The sequence below is a fragment of the Opisthocomus hoazin genome, chromosome 2, assembly GCF_030867145.1.
Source record: "Opisthocomus hoazin isolate bOpiHoa1 chromosome 2, bOpiHoa1.hap1, whole genome shotgun sequence".
NCBI lineage: Eukaryota > Metazoa > Chordata > Aves > Opisthocomiformes > Opisthocomidae > Opisthocomus > Opisthocomus hoazin.
This window is the reverse complement of record NC_134415.1, coordinates 38,990,272-39,007,282: the sequence shown is the minus strand read 5'-3', so window position 1 is coordinate 39,007,282 and position 17,011 is coordinate 38,990,272. Positions and strand designations below refer to the sequence as shown.

Below are 17,011 nucleotides of genomic sequence, written 5' to 3'. Positions count from 1 at the left end.
ACAATGCCCAGTTCTTATTGGAATGCATCACTGCCCAGCATTTTCTGGAGCAACACACCATGCGGCCGTGGAAGAGCCCTGCACCATTTGCTTTTTTTGGGAACTCTCTAGCTTGGGGCTTTTTTGAAGTCCTCTGTCCCTTGGGTTTCTTTGGAGCTTGTGGGGCTTTTTGGGATCATTCTAGCCTGAGGCTTTTGGGGAGTTTTCCACCCTAGGGCTTTTCTGGTGAACTTCATTATGTGGATATTTTGAACACTTCACCATATTTCTTTTTTGGCATTCTCTACCTCAGTGGTGCTTTTTTGGGAGCTCTCCAGTCTGGGGCTTTTCAGAGCACACAGAATAGCAAGTATGTGCATTACGCTGGTATCCAGCTTGTATATACAAAGAATAATTTCAAGATGGAGAAATAATCTAAAAGAAATGCTATAATCTGTAACTAGCTGTGTTCTGTGAAGCAAAGAGTAACCAGCTACAACATTTGTTAGCTTTTTTGAAACCGTTTGGCAGAAACGGGTCTTGGGACTGCAATACATGACAACTGAACATGCTCTGGCTGTATTTCAGGCCTAGTAGTTATGAAAAGCAATCCTCGTGGATTATTTACCAGATGAGTGTAGGTTAACCATGTAGCAGTACCTAATGTTTGTCCAAAATGGGCAACGCATTACCTGGAGCTTGATTTGGGCCATGAACTTCTGAAAAAGGCTTGAGCTCCAGAGAAGAGCATCCACGATCCGATGCACAGAAAGCAGGCAGGATAACTGAAGGTGAGAGTAAAGGTAGTGTGTAGTCTAGGCTAGAGAAAATTTGGGGAGAAAGAGGAAAGAAAAGGCGCTGCAGAGAGACAGGCAAAATCTTCTTGTTCCTCTATAACAAGAGGCTGGGATTAAGGCTGGGAAGGAAAACTTCCTAGGTGATCAGACCAAGTGCTGTAGTAGGGGTCAGAGAGAGATGGCACAGCTCTTCATGAGTCTTGAACATCAACCCCCAAATTGTCAGCATTGGGTAGGGTGCTGTAGTTGATTCCGTCTCCTGTTGAGGAGAGCAACTAATTTGATGGTCTCTGGGAGGTCTCTTTTGTTCTGTACTTACAATTCATGAATATATGACATTATTGTCCTTACAGGAAAAAGGACTGTGGAGAATGACAGTGACAACAATGATGATGACAAACTAAATGAATACGACCTTAATGACAGCTTGACAGATGATGAGGAAAAGGAGTGCAAGCCTACTGCTGAAAACTCTGGCTGGGAACCAAGTTTAGAAGACAAGGATAATGAAGATGTTGAAACATCTTTTGCAAGGAGCATATAGATTTGTTAAGACCAAAAAGTACCTGCACGGAACAACTACCAATCATGTTATGTTAAAACATAGATCTGCAAGGAAAGGAATTACTTTGAAAACTGTTTTTTTTCCTCAGTGATGCAGGCACTACAGGAAGATTGTAATAGGGATGAGGGGATTCAGCAATGTCTTTCTTGACCACATATATATTTTGGTGGGGTTATTTTGTTTTCTTAAGTGATGGAACCAGAGTATGGAGCTCTATATTCTGTAGCAAGTAGGACTTTTTTAGAAGAGAATTTTCTCAGCTATTCCTTTTCCACTTCTGCCTGTAAGTAGTGGCCGTCAGTTTTCTTTTGGACCTACGCTCTGGCTGAGGTGAGAGTGATGTTGAAATAGTAGAGCAAGTGCAGTGTCAGCATTGGTGGGCTGTGAAGGGCCTGCGAATGAAAACTGAGAGCTACAGCACCTTTCAGTCCCACACCTCTAGTGTGGGATCCCTCAGTGGAGGTTTTCTGCTTTGAACCAGGGCCCTGACTAGCTTGATAGCGTACATAAGGCAGAGCGTTAGGTGCCAAAGCAAGTGCAGAGTGCTAGTGTTGGGAGGCCATGCAGGAGCTGTCAAGGGAAGGTGAGGGCTGCCTACAGCTTTCAGTCCTGGCCACCTCTATACGGGAGCCCTGGTTGGAGGTTTTTCTATTTTGGACTTGGCTCTAGTGAGATCAGTCTAAATCTGAGCATACAACGCATTGTGGCCTAATTCTGGTCCCCAAGGATTACCTAATGAGACAGCTGGAGTATGTGGGGAATCATCGTAGCACTGATGCACTTTGTTTTACATTTGGTTACGGTGTGCCCACACGCTCTTACTTATGTTGCTATTTAGCGAATGCTTGGAGGACAGAATTTCACAGTTCCTCAAAAATCCTAATCACCACCAGTAACTTTCAACCAGATATTCACCATGTTGTTAACACATTTTTTTATTTACCTTTTTTTCCACATATCATCAGCACTAGAATCGCATTAATAAATTAGATACACATATCAGCTACAAACAATGCACCACAACTTAAAGAAACTGCTCTACACGTGCACAAACAACCAATAATCAACAAACAAGAAAAAAACAACAATCCAGCAACAAACAAACAACAAAAAGCAAACAACAACCAACCAGCTGTTCCTGTAGCGCAGAAGCATCCATGGCACTGAAGCTGCCAAGATGGTTGCCCCACACCCGAGGACAAAAGATGTAGTCCTGACTTTACCATTAATTCGTCCTAGACATACACATGAAAGCTTCTGCAGCACAGTATAAATGCCCTTGATCGCCTTAAGGCAAACGGAGCGGGCAGCACGCTTCTAAAACAGAAAACCTACCAAAAGAGATGTGAAGTCATCCCTAGAAGGCAGATTAGTTGTAACACAGGACAACAGAGCCCCCTTAAGTCAGCCCTGGGGCATGTACATACTGCTCACCACCATCCTCACGAGCTGTAAACCCCTATAGCTAATGTGACCGTTAGCTGAAGATGAAGTTGTAACAACCTCGGTGTGCCAGAAGGCACACTTAGCATACCGAGACATAGCTACAACCTGAAAGCCTCAGCTTACACCTGAAAGATGTCTGCTACCCATCAGATCCTCTTGAAGTCCAACTCTAGCCCAGCCAAACCACAAATGGAAATGATCACCAAACTATAACATTCTTCCCAGTTAGTTTAGGTGATAAAGACCCTTGCCACACTATATATTTGTATTGTAATGGAAAGGTTAAATATTAATGAAAAAACGAGTAATAAACAGCAAAGATAAACCCTTGTACTTCCCACATCATGATTTAGCAAGAAAACAAAGCAAAATTAATTTAAGCTTTCTATCCCAAAACCCAAGCAAGCTACTTACAAGCAGCTATGACTGAGCAAACCCATCTCTGCCGCAAAAGAAAGGGATAACTTGTTAGTAGAGATGAAAAGCCAGTCCAGCTGGGTGACAGCTGGTTGCCTGTGAAATGAGTGTTAGTCCTCTCTTAGTTTTCCTGCACAGTCAATCTAGCTCCCATGCAGTAAATCATGACCAATTTAAAGGGGATACAGCTACTTTAAAAAAAAGACCACAATCTCCCCTAGCAGATAACTACTCAACTCTTATTCCCCACACTGCAGGCCTTTAAGCAGCCACCAAAAAAAAAAAAATACAGTGCTTCAAAGCTCCACGCCTAAAAATTCAAAACCAATACAACTCCTTTACCACCAACAGGCCAACCCGCAATAATAGGAGAATTAATACTAAAATGAGTAACTAGGGGCCTCCCCATCTAAAACACAAGCTTACATCATCACATTATTAACAGATTACAACTAACAGGATTAGATATTAAACCCACCCTGTTAACCCCAACTCAGGAGTGTCTATTAGAACGATTAAAACCTGTAAAAGCAACAGGGCAAACTCAAGGCCCAACTGTTTAGTAAAAATATAGCCTTCAGCTGACCAAGTATTGAAGGTGATGGCTGCCCTAACAGATAATAAGTGAATTTGATCCGCCCATGCAAAAGCAGGAATATATAGATAAGATGAGAAGCCCTTATGGAACCTAAAAATCAGCAGCCACTCCACACACGCTCAAGCTCATTAGGTTCACCATCTGCCCACCCACACCCCCCACACACACCCCCAGCCCCCACATACACACACACAAATTCTGGCCTGCATTTTTTTGGTTAGGGTGACCTTGGAGAAAACCAAATCTTCCAAAAATAAGAGCACCCCTCTTAACCAAGAGCAACCCCTCCAGGTACTAATAGTGACCAGACCCAATATAGTTGGACCAATGGACCAAGCTGCCTTGAGATAACAGCACAATCTCCTCCAAAAGCCCATATAGACAAGGAAGTTTACGACCTCAGTGTTGGATCAGGACATCCTAAAGATGCAGCTGCTATTATGTATTTGTTTGTTCAACGATTAGTCCTATGTGAGCCAAGTTCAGACTGGAGCAATTCAAGTTGGTTTCTGCATGTGATGAACTACCTCAAGTACAAAAGGACTGGAAAAGTGAGGCCAGTAGTACAAGCACGCCTTCCTCTAGGTAACAAACTCAACTAAACTACCAAGAAAGGACCCCTACTATCCCCTCTCCTAGAAAAGGACTGATAGCATGGCAGAGCTCAGCAAATGCAAAAGGCTTAAGCTGTTTACCCAGAGGTTCAAATTCTCTCCCTAGCTCCACTCTTTCCCCACTACACTTCCTCATGACCTGATCCTCTACTTTAAAATATCATAGCCCTATCCGTGCTATCCCGATTCTAATTGCTGTAGCCTTCTTAGCAGTATTAGAATGAAAAATCCTGTGTTACATACAAGCCCCAAAGGGCCAGAACATTGTAGGCCCCTTTAGATTATTACAGCCAGTAGCAAATGGAGTGAAACTGTTCATTAATGAGCCTATTTGGAAGGTGAATCCAAGCTAGTATCAGGCTTCAATATAGAGTATGCTGCAGGACAAGTCACCCTGTTCTTCCTAGCTTAATACACAAATATCATACAGATAAGTACACTAACTACTATCCTATTCCTAAACACAAGTTCACTAAACATCTCCCCCCCGCTGCCCCAAACTACTTCCAGTGGCCTTGGCTACAAAAGTTCTGCTCCTTTCCACAGGCTTCTTATGAATTTGCGCTTCTTGCTCACGCTTGCGCTACAACCAACTCGTACAGCTCCTCTGAAAAAGCTTCCTGCCACTTACATTAGCACTGTGCCTTTGACACACCAGCATACCAATCTGCTACACAGGCCTGCCTCATTACTGCAGGAAACATGCCTGAACATAAAGGCTCACTGTGGTAAGGTGAACACAGAGCTACACCAGCCCTCCCATCGCCTAAGACAGTTATAGGAAAGTAGAAATCGAACCTAGACAGAAGAGCTCAAAATTCTCCATACTTCCTCTATATTATTTTCCAGTAGGGTCAGCTAAAAAGCTATCATCAGGCCCATTCCCCGAAAATGATGGTTTAACCCCTTCCCCTACTAATCAACCCACATGCAAAATGAAGCTCGTCCCTAAGCTTACTGCTAGGAACTACCGTTAGAATTTCAAGCAACCACTGAATCACAGCCTGAACAGGACTAGGCATTAACACCCTCGCTATCATTCCCCTCATCTCCAAATCCCACCACCCACGAGCAACTGAAGCTGCAGGCAAATGTTTCCCAGCACAAGCAGCTGCCTGACCATTAGTCCTCTTTTCAAGCACAACCAATTGTAGAGCCACAGGTCCATGAGACATCACCCAACTAAGCACCCCCAACATCCTGCCTCCTACTGACAATAGCAATTACAATCAAACTAATACTGGTCCCATTCCATTTCTGATTCCCAGAAGTACTTTCAGGCTCATCCCTAATCATTGCTCTACTACTGTCAACAATAATTTAATCCCCCCTCCCCCCAGTCACTATTCTCTTGCTAACTGACTCAGCGCCACACCATTAACCACCATAGCCATTCCCTCAGCAGGAGGCTGAATAGGACTAGATCAAACACAAATTCAAAAAATCTTAGCCCTTTCGTCCATCTCCCACTCAGGCTGAATAGCCATAATTATTATCTACAGCCCCAAACTGCCCCTACTAACTTTCTACTTATACTTCCTAACAACTGCCATAATAGTCCTTACTCTCAATACAACAAAAGTTCTAAAACTATCAATGAGCCTAACCTCATGAACAAAAAACCCCTATGCTAAACATAACCTTAATGTAAGTCATACTCTTCCTAGCAGGACTTCCTCCACTAACAGGCTTCCTACCTAAATGACTTACCATCGAAGAACATACTAAACAATGAATTACAACAGCCACCATCGTTGCCATACCCTCACTACTAGGATTGTTATTCTACCTTCGCCTTGCATATTACTCAACAATCACACTTCCACCATGCTCCACAAAAAAAAAAAAACAAAACAAAACAATCCTAACCATAAATCTAAGCCTACCACTAGCAAAAATCCTAACCAAGAGACCCAAACCCTAAACCTTGCCTTAATGACTATAACCAATAAACACTAACCCTAAACTTAACAACCGAAACTGCAACTCTATCCCTTATAACTCACCATAACCTTAACATTAGCCCTAATAACTGTATCACTATCCCTAAAACTAACATTTAAACATAATCTTAATGCCTAAAACCCAGTTCCAACTGAAACTATAACCCTAACCTTAGTCCTAACCCTAAGCCCTCCCGATAAACCTAATACAAACCCTAAATCCTAATCCTAAAGCAGTACTCAGCCCAAACCCTAACCACTCACCTTAAACCTAAACCTAAATATTATCCTAAACCTAAACTTAACCAAAAAGACCCTAAACCTACCACCTAACCCTACTAACAGTAACCCTAGCCCTAAGCCTAATCCCTAACCCTAAAATTAACCCTAACCTTACACATAAACCCTAATCCTAGATGAAATTATAACCCCAACATTAGCCCTAACCCTAAACCTTATCCCAAAACCCTCCCCTTAAACCTAACCCTAACTGTATTAACAGTAACTCTATCCCTAACCCTAAATCCAAACCTAACTCTAAATTTAACCCTAATCACTGTAACCCTAACCCTAACCCAAACCTAACCCTAATGACTGTAACCTTAATGATCATAACCCTAACACCTAACCCACAGAATCACAGAATGGTAGGGGCTGGAAGGGACCTCTGTGGGTCATCTAGTCCAACCCTCCTGCCGAAGCAGGATCACCTACAGCAGGCTGCACAGGGCCGCGTCCAGGCGGGTCTTGACTATCTCCAGAGAAGGAGACTCCACAACCTCCCTGGGCAGCCTGTTCCAGTGCTCCGTCACCCTCAGAGGGAAGAAGTTCTTCCTCATGTTCAGACGGAACTTCCTGTGCTTCAGTTTGTGCCCATTGTCTCTTGTCACTGGGCACCACTGAAAAGAGTCTGGCCCCATCCTCCTGACACCCACCCTTCAGATATTTATAAACATTTATTAGGTCCCCTCTCAGCCTTCTCTTCTTCAGGCTGAACAAGCCCAGCTCCCTCAGCCTCTCCTCATAGGACAGATGTTCCAGTCCCCTCATCATCCTCGTAGCCCTCCGCTGGACTCTCTCCAGTAGTTCCTCATATTTCTTGAACTGGGGAGCCCAGAACTGGACAGAGTACTCCAGATGGGGCCTCACCAGGGCAGTGTAGAGGGGAAGGAGAACCTCCCTCGACCTGCTGGCCACACTCTTCCTACTGTACCCCAAGATCCCATTGGCTTTCTTGGCAGCCAGGGCACACTGCTGACTCATGGTTAACCTGTCGTCCACCAGGACACCCAGGTCCCTCTCCACAGAGCTGCTCTCCAGCAGGTCCGCCCCAGGCCTGTACCGATGCATGGGGTTGTTCCTCCCCAGGTGCAGGACCCTGCAATTGTTGAACCTCATCAGGTTCCTCTCTGCCCAATTTTCCAGCCTATCCAGGTCTTGCTGAATGGCAGCACAGCCCTCTGGCATATCTAACCCTAAACATACGTTGCATGTGTTTGTTTTGGAGCTAGCTCTAGTGTGTGTTTGTTAGGCCTACAAGAGCTACTGGCCCTGGCCACTTTCAGGGTGAGGTCTATCTGACAGGTGTCCATTTTGGACCTGGACTCTACCTAGGGTTAGTATCTGGATGAGGGTGATGGATAAGTCTATCCCTATCCCAAACACTAACCACTTAACCTCACTCTAACTCCTAACCCTAACCCCAAAGGCTGTACCCCTAACACTAAACCTAAGGCCCCTAACCCTAAACCCTAACGCTCATAGCGCTCTAACCCCAACACTAACCCTAAACCTTAACCCTAATTGCAAACTAACACTTACATTAATCCTAACCCCAACTGTAACCCTTATGATGCTAACCCTAATCCCTAACCTGAACTGTAAACTTATTCCTAATCCCTTAACCCTAACTTCCTCTCCAAGGCATTTTCAACAGCCTGAACACCCCCCCAGTAACACCAGTGCTAGGCACGGCATGCTGTGGGAGGGTCCCTCAGCCTTGCATGTACAACAGGCTGGGACACTGGATTGTATGTGGCTGTGTGCGTTGCCAGCATCCTTGGGACCATGATCTTTGCGGCCCGCAGCATCCCGGGACTACGGAGCACGGTCTGCTGGGCGGGCTCTCCCCAGCCACACCAGCATGGGGTTGGGCACAACACGGGGCTTGTCAGTGCCTGGGATTATGTCACATGGTCCTCTGCGCGGGGATGCCTGAAGGAGCATCTTGGTGATCTCTTAGGGGCAGCTTGTTAAAATCTCGCCAGTCCTTCTTCCGAATTTCTTCAGCCAGCAGAACACACTGCTGATGACGTCTTTTGAGCTTGGCCTCCTGCTCTGCAGGGCAATGCCCACCAATATGTGAGCAACTCATGCAGGGGAGGGGAGGAGGGATTAAACTGAGGACAGAGGAAAATAAGGAAGGGAGAAGGAAAAAAGCAAGGCAGGAAGGCGAGGGGAAGATGAAAGGAAGGCAGGCAAGGAAGGCAGGTAGTGAGGAAGGCAGGCAGGTAGTGAGGAAGGCAGTTCAGGCAGGTAGAAAGGAAGGCAGGAAGGAGGTATTGAGGAAAGTAGTGAGAGAAAAAAGAAGATGATAGTAATTAAGGAAAAGTCACGAAGGCAGGGAAGTTGACAAGGAGGAAGAAAGGAAAGCAGAAAGTCAAGAAGGCAGGAGAGCAGGAAAAAGTGACTTGAAGAGGACAGAGGGCAACAAAAAAAGGAAGAAGGGAAGGAGGGAGAGAAAGAAGGAAGTGCAGTGAAGACTGAAGGAAACAAGGAACGAAGGAAGGGGAAGGAAAAGAGGTGGGAAGGAAAGTAAGAGAGGGAAGGAATGTAAGAGAGGGAAAGAAGGTGGGCAAGTAGTGCATCTGTAGATACTGTACGTATCTTTGCAAGTTATCTGCAAACTCATTTGATCGTAAATAACATTTATGGGTTGTCATGATCTAAGGAAATGGATGCTCACTGGAAATAATGGAGGTAGAAGGGACAGTAGGTAGGGAATAGATGGGACCTTAGTAATCATGCTGCATAATCTTATCTGCCAACAAAATCAACCGGCTTTACCTACGTGGACAGGCCACCTTACTTAGCCTGGAAAAGGAATGTGTGATCAATAAATAGCCAAATGCCTCCTCATCCAATTAGTGATGTGCATGAATGGATGAATGAGATTCCCACTGTCCCTGCTCACCAGCCAGAGAAACCACAGCCAGGAGAACAGGCTTGGTGGAACCAGCAGGGAAAGATGACCCTGTTGAGCACAACTCTAGCCTGGCACTGTGAAGAGACATCAGAGGTGTAAATGGGAGGCCTCGCGGCTGTATAACTCACGCCATGGCCCAGACGCCAGTGCAAAGCTACTGATCATTTTTTCCACTTCCCCAGTGAGGTGGGGGCATGGGGGAGCCCCAAAGGGCTCTCACTTCTGATGCGAAGTGCCTGGCATGACCTGCCCCAGGGACAGTGTCAGGTGGAGGTAGTAGGGCAGTAGACCTGTCAAACCGTAACACGGGCGTCCTGAGGTGAGCTCACGGAGGACAGAAACCTCCTGCAGAACAGAAGATCGAGGCTTCATCTTGATTTTCAGAACAAATGTTGTCCATGAAAGCAGGGCCTCATGATCCTTCTGAATTTGGGTTTTAAGCTGGCATCCAGGAGACAGTGGATGAGGAACTCCAGGCCTAAGTCTCCACATGAGGAACTCCGGCATCTAGGATGTTCTGCTCTGTCCAACAACCTGGAGAATGCAGGCTGTTCCTGCAAGGACTAGTCACACAGGAGAAGATGAGGCTGTCTGGGCAGCCCCACCACACCTCTCCCACTAGTGGCCTTGAGGAGAGAGCCCAGACAGGTGTCACCCTCTGGTTGTGGGTCAGGGAAACCACTGACACATAGGGGCAGCGGGGCTGGGACTTCCACCATGACAGACACCGGGGTTCAAGCCTCCTGGCGGAACCCCATGCAGGCCTAGAACCAAGGGGAAGGAGGGGTAGTGGAAAAATCAGTCCTTTCTCCCTTGTCTGCCGCTGGCAGTTGTCCCCTGCCCAGCATCCCCTAACAACCCCACATCCTTCCCCAATGATACCCAAGGCCTGAGAAGAGCCCTGTATCTCCAAAACAATCCCACAAACCTCCAGATCTCCCCCTCAAGCCCCGACAGCAGTCCCACATCTACTTCCTGCTGCACACCAAATGTTACCACCTTCCCCAACACGCAGGCATTTGGCCTTGCACGCACCCCCCCCAGAAACACCAGCCCCATCACTGTGTGCTCTGGTCCCCTGCCCTCTTTCCCATCCCTCCCCACACCTCTCACTGTTCCCCGAACTGCCCAGGAAGGAAAAGCCACTTTGCAGGACAGGCTGCGTGGCCTGGGTGAGGATCCTAGACCCACACTAATTTCACAAATAACTCCTGGGATGAGCACATCCAGGTCACATCCTCCTCACTCAACGATGTCCTGCTCTCCCTCCACACCCATGTTCCCCATAGACAACAAGGAGGCTTGTGCTAGAAGAAAACTGTTTCTATTTTAAACAGAACTTTTTTCAACCCTTGTTCCTCAGGGTTTTCTTTTTTTGCAAAGATAAAGTATTAACTGAACAACCTCTGCATATATATATATCATATATGTGTGCGTGTGCGTGCATACATTGCTACACTTACAAACAGGCCTGCAAACTTGTGCCACTCATAGCAGCCCATCCTGCTTCATAGCAGAGAAGACAAAAACTCCAACAAACAGCAAAAAAGCTGTTCCCCTCAGCTAGAGGAATGCACTGAACCACATCCACCTGTGGCTCTGGAGGGAATCCCTCCAGCTCCAGAGGGGAGGCTTTGACTTGAACGTAAACACGTCACTTTACAGGGTTTCCAGACACTGGCTGGATGAGACAGCGCCGTGCTAGGAGAAAAGCCTCACCCAGCCGTGCCCAGCCCTGGGGGAGAGCACGCCCAGGGACACTGAACGGTCCTTTACCAGGTGGCAAGCAGTCCTCACCTGGCAGCTGGACTGTGACTTCCTGACTCAGTCAGACACCTAGGGGCAGAAATGGCGACAAAAGAGAAAGGCGAGGAGACGTCTTTCTGAGAGAGGTGGCCACAGTAACACAGCCCGTCTGTCCAGAGCAGTGTTTCTGCATATTAAAGGGGAGTTGCTGAGCAAGCAGACCCTAGAGGAAATGTCCCTCCGTTCTGCCCAAGAGCTCCTCACTGTCTTTCAGGAAAGAAACTCATACAAACTGGTGGAGTCAAAGGCCCAGGCTGGCAGGCTGGATGACAGCCCACTTCTAGTCATAGGCATCATCCTCATCAAAGTAGGAGTCACAGTCAAGGTTATCCGAGTCATCATCGAACAGAAAGTTGTCTTCATCAAGGTCGTCATCGTCATCATAGTCTTCCTGCCACTGCGGTTCATACTCCTCATCTTCAACCTCTTTGCCACCTTCGTCTGTGTTGGGGGAGTCACACAAGATGGTACGTTTTGGCCTGTTGAGGAGGAGACCATCAGAGCAAAGCCCCAGCTGTGAGCAGCAACCACAACCCAGCCCCACACCACCCTCATCCTCGCTACTACCATCACCGCAGCATCCCCACCCAAATCTATGCCTCAGGGACACAGCACCCACGCAGGAGAAGGTGATTAAATGGCTTTATCCACACATGCAGCACAGGGCTGCATCAGAACCAACAAGTTGCAGTCTGCCACCAGCTCTGGTGTTCCAGCCTCACTTCATGGAGACCAGAAACCCTGCTCTGAAACAGCCTGTCTCTCGACTCTGTTGTCATTCCTTCTGCAACACTCTGCACCCCGCTCAGCTCTTGGAAACACAGCAGCTGTCGGAGGGGATTGGTCACACTGGGACACCATATGCCAGTTGTGTTCCTTGGTTTAAAGAGTGTGTCATACAGGAATAGACTTTGTTTTGAATTTATCACCTTCCAATCGTAGTTAACACCTGCCAGCTTAGTAGTCCAGGACAGGGAAACAACAAACCACCCATTTCACCTCTCAACACACTATTTTACAGCTGTGTCACCTCTTCTCCATTCCCTTCTTAAAATAAATGTCGGGCCCTTCTATCTCCCCCAGCGTATGTTATTATTCTTGCTTCTCTTCTCCAGACACCTCCCAGATCTGATACACCTCTGAAGAGCGAGCATGACTCTCCAGGGAAACCCAAGAGACTCCAGGGAGAGCAACTTCCATAACTGGGTCTGCCAGTGATGAAGTTTTCTTGACCACAGCTGCAAACCAAGTGGAGGTTTTGCTGGTCTCCCTCACCACCACGTCATTTACATTGTTATCTCAAACCACAACAGGTACTGATTACTTGCATCTTACGTTATTAACTCTTTTGTATGTCAGCGAGCACAGGAGAAAAAAAAATGGTCACATGGTTTTTGTCCACACTTATCCACCTTTCCTTGTGAACCTGCTAAGAAAACTCACCCTATACAGGCAGGGGCTGAGGTAGGCACATTTGAGAGTTTCACCTTTCTCTGACCAGGATCTGCCAAAGTCTGGAGCCCAACGTGGAAGTCCTGCTGGCGTGGAAGAACAGCCAGAAGAGAGAGACAACATGCGATTTGGGGTGTATTTTGTGTTGCAAACCCCTTCCCTACATACACAGAGCTCAGAGTCTATCCTCTCAGCTGATCAATCCCCTTTCTAGGTTTGTCCGAGATCAGACTAGACCAGAGCAAGACAAGCCACTAATGGGCACGTGGACTTCACCTGCATGGAGTGCCAGAGAATTGCAAAGAGACGCTCCTTGATCTGGTGTACCAACTCCAAACCAGCACTGAAATGCTCTGCTTTCAGGAGCTGAAGAGAAGAGGCCAGGTCCTGGTACTGCAGCAGGGTTTCTTCTGCAATCCAAGGCCAACAAAGTCACACTGCTTCTCACGCTCTTAAGCACAGACCAAGTCCCTTGGCTCCGATTATGAAGCCAGTCACGGCTACTTAGGTCTCCTGTGCACATGCATTCCTTATTCAGAAGGGAACACGTTGCTCCTTACTGTGTCAGTCTCCACTGGCAGCCAAACTGCTTCAGTGGACTTCCCAGAAATGACACCAAGAAGGCAAAAACGGGCTGGGAGAAGCGAGAGAGACGAGCGGCGTGCTGGTCTGTATGCTATCGCCCCACTACAGAGCTGCCACCCTTTGAAGGAGACAGCTAGGAATGCTCATCTCTACTAGGGAGAGGCTGTGGGACTTACCCAGAAGGATCTGCAGAGCATTAGTGTGCAGCTCTAAGCTCTCAGTCTGCTGTTCCACAATATCCATGCTCTCAGTGTCCTGGTTATAGTAGCTGTACACACAGGAGTAGGCCAGCACCTGGAGCAGTACAGATCATGCTGTAGGCATCCTCCTTCAGCTTCAGAGTGGGCAAGAAGAGAGCAGCATCAAACCCTTCCCAAATGTCTTCATTACGTATCAGTGGCTCAGAGAAGCCTGACAGTGCTTCCGGTCTGTGCCGATAGCCCAGCAAACCATTATGCCAAGTGACAGCAGTGCCACGCCACCGAGAGCTACCCTTAGGATGGGAAATGAATGTGTAATTATTTTGTACTGAAGTCTAAAATAACTGGTTGTTCCCACCTGTAAACCATCACAAGAACACAGACTGCATAACAAGTGCTACTGACCAGCAGGCAGACAGCCAAAACAACCAGCACGCAGAATCCACACATTGCTAGGCAGCCCAGCTCCAACTCAAGTGGCAACGAACTGAGAGAACTGAGCCCAAAGGGAAGCAGGCATGGTGCTATACATCACCAAGAGCCCACAACAAAGGCATTTCAACAAGTGACAAACTCCTATTATGAATGCATGATCCCTAAAGCCATCCAGGCACCCAGCTGGAAACAAGACCACTGTTTCCATTTCAAGAAATGGGCCAGAAAAGGCAGCAGCAGCAAGCAACAGTGATACGTATCGTGGCAAACACAGGGGCTACCATACTGGAAAGACAAAACAGGATTAGACACCCTTGTTCCACACGCCTCTCCCAAAATCAGGTCTGCCTGCACAAACAAGGTGTATATTGCAAAGACAATTCCCACCTCCTTCCTATGCTTCAGGAGATAGAAGGCATCGCCTAGAATGACAGACCTACGCTGCCACTGGCTTACTGCACACATCCAAGTGCTGCACTGCAAACCCTTCATAATGTGGCTGTCAGGGCACGTAGTAGGTAACTCAGTGCTCCCAAAACACCTACGGCTCATGAAGTGAAGAAAGGAAAATCATAACATGAGCATCAACAGGGACTTCCTAACTGTAACACAGCACCAGGGGAGCTTTCAAAAGGCAAGTACCACCACTGGAGCATTTCAAATTGGAATGGACCAAACCCAGTATAAGAAAACCCTTAATACAGATCCTTGTGCTGATTCCACAGTGTCAGCTTGAGCTAAGCTCCACATTCTATGACCTGACTGTGAGAACACTGCAGACAGAGCCCAACTGAGAGCAAGAGCAGGAAAGGCAGACATGAGCACTTCCCCTGTCCTGATGCTATTCCTCCCCTCAAGCTTTTTCTGTCTCCCTTTGTTTGGAGCAGAGTGAGGTTGGTGTCTCCTCACTTTAAGAAAGACATAAAACACAGCAACAGAATGCGGCCTAAACCTCAGCAAGCCTGTTATCCAGCCTTACCTTCCGTGCCTGTTCTAGCACTTTGCAGGCATCAAGAACAAAGGTCAAAGTCCTAATTTTTGGCATCTCTCTGATGGAAGAAACCCTGTTCCTCAGACTCACGGCAAATTCCTGCAATAACCACAGGAGAGAAAAAAAAAGTCAATGTCAAGCCACACAAGGTCAAAAAAATAGAACCTTCCACACAGATAATTGGTAAGCATCCTGAAGTGCCATCCCAGGAGATGCAGGCAGTAGGTAAGCATTTATGACATCTCTACTGTGCCATCACTTCAACCTTTTACAGTATCTCAGCTCTAGACAGAGTTCAGCCTTCAGTCACCATTGCTTCCAGGTACTGCAGCAGTCTGAGCATGCAACCATCATAAGTTAGGTGTTCTACCAACAGACTTGGTAGAGGAAAGCAGGCCAAGAACTACACGTTATGTCAGAGCAAGGGTAAAATGACCACGCATCTCCCTGGATCCAAAGCCTCCTGCTCAGCTTCAGGTGCAATACACTGAGGCACAACAGATACTGCCCTACTCACCCGGGCTAAGGCAGCAGAGTCAGCATCTGCAAAGGAAGCAGGAGGCCTTACCCTTGCACGATGATGAAAGGTGCATCTCTCATTGTAATCCTGAAAACGCTTCTCCTGCCAAGCTGCTTTACTCACCTGAAACAAAAAGTAGAAGTAACCTGTAGCAATTTCCCTCACGTACAAGGGTTGCCTTGAAATGGCAACCACACATACACACTTCAACAATACCCTCAGTATTACTGGCAAGGGCACAAAGTCCAGAGCAAAGGGCACAACTGGAGACCCTCACCCTCTCTCTGAGAGGGCAGATGTATTCAAATACAAGCATGAACCACCGGGATATAGCAAACCACTCACCATAGCGGAGCAGTTGTAATAATCCTTATGAGTCGGCCTCCAGGGCTTGAGGCAACGCCAGCAGAAGCCATGGTTACACTTTGCACACGTCATACTGCATGGTAGAAGACCAACGTAAATCACTCAGTCCTAACAGCCATGTACAGGCAGTTCCTCCCAGGGCTCCCCTACATCACAGGGCGACCAGTCACTCCCACTCACTCAGTGCTAGGCATTTCCCTGCATGTATTTTTTATAGCCTTTGCTGGAAGCAGGTGATGCTTAAAATCAGCCATTGTGTCTCCAAAAATGAGCTGCGTAAACTGGCAGCACGATCTCACAGTACCAACTTAGCAACTACTTGAAGGCTGAACTAAGCATTCCACAGTTTGAAGCAAGATCCACTCGAGCACCTCACCTCTTCCCTCAGTAACGCAGCACTCCAGAGTGCAGAGAGGCACTGCACAGCCCCAGGGCCACACACAGCATATGGGGGCAAATCACAGCTGGGCACTAAGGGCTGTGCCAGTGCAAGAAAGAAACAAACGGCGACACCTTAAGCCCTGGCTTCAAAGCTGGAGGTAACCCCCCTATCATGTAAAAAGCTGTCAGAGATCCAAGCCAATTCACAACAGGTAGTTAAAAGAAAATTGCTTGAAGTTACTGGAATAGGTGAGCATGAAAGAAGAAAGTGGTGCTGAGATATCCCCTCCCCTAACCTGTACCTCTCTGTATGCCTACAGCCAATTCTGAGAGCAGACAAGCATGCACTACAAAAAGGTACTGCAAAATGAGTTTTGGTTCTACTACAGAGCTATCAATGGATAGTCTCCCATGATATCCTCCTAGGGAAGCTCAGGAAGTGTGGGCTGGATGAGTGGTCGGTGAAGTGGATTGAGAACTGGCTGAATGGCAGAACTCAGAGGGTTGTCATCAGCGGCGCTGACTCTAGTTGGAGGCTGGTAACTAGTGGTGTCCCCCAGGGGTCAGTACTCGGCCCAGTCTTGTTGAACTTCTTCATCAACGACCTGGATGAAGAGTTGGAATGTACCCTCAGCAAGTCTGCTGATGACACCAAACTGGGAGGAGTGGTAGATACACTAGCAGGCTGTGCTGCCATTCAGTGTGACCTGG

At 47.2% G+C, this 17,011-nt stretch overlaps 1 protein-coding gene and 1 pseudogene across 6 annotated transcripts in view; one reads left to right on the top strand and one right to left on the bottom strand.

Moving 5' to 3' along the window:
• Positions 1 to 5,334: 5,334 nt before the first annotated feature.
• LOC142364581 (NADH-ubiquinone oxidoreductase chain 2-like) lies at positions 5,335 to 6,340 on the top strand (annotated as a pseudogene).
• A 4,588-nt stretch (positions 6,341 to 10,928) lies between these two features.
• The window catches only part of LOC104333601 (cullin-9), a 36,190-nt gene continuing 30,107 nt past the window's right edge, over positions 10,929 to 17,011 (bottom strand). For 2 of the 6 annotated variants that reach the window (XM_075413286.1, XM_075413291.1), the window contains 7 exons: positions 15,899 to 15,992; positions 15,602 to 15,676; positions 15,022 to 15,132; positions 13,584 to 13,701; positions 13,099 to 13,232; positions 12,814 to 12,908; positions 10,929 to 11,849 (listed from right to left, as the gene is read on the bottom strand). In XM_075413286.1, coding sequence (XP_075269401.1) covers positions 11,651 to 11,849; positions 12,814 to 12,908; positions 13,099 to 13,232; positions 13,584 to 13,701; positions 15,022 to 15,132; positions 15,602 to 15,676; positions 15,899 to 15,992 — 826 coding nt within the window. In that variant the 3' untranslated portion in view covers positions 10,929 to 11,650. The other 4 variants (XM_075413287.1, XM_075413288.1, XM_075413289.1 and 1 more) reach the window with 4 other exon arrangements.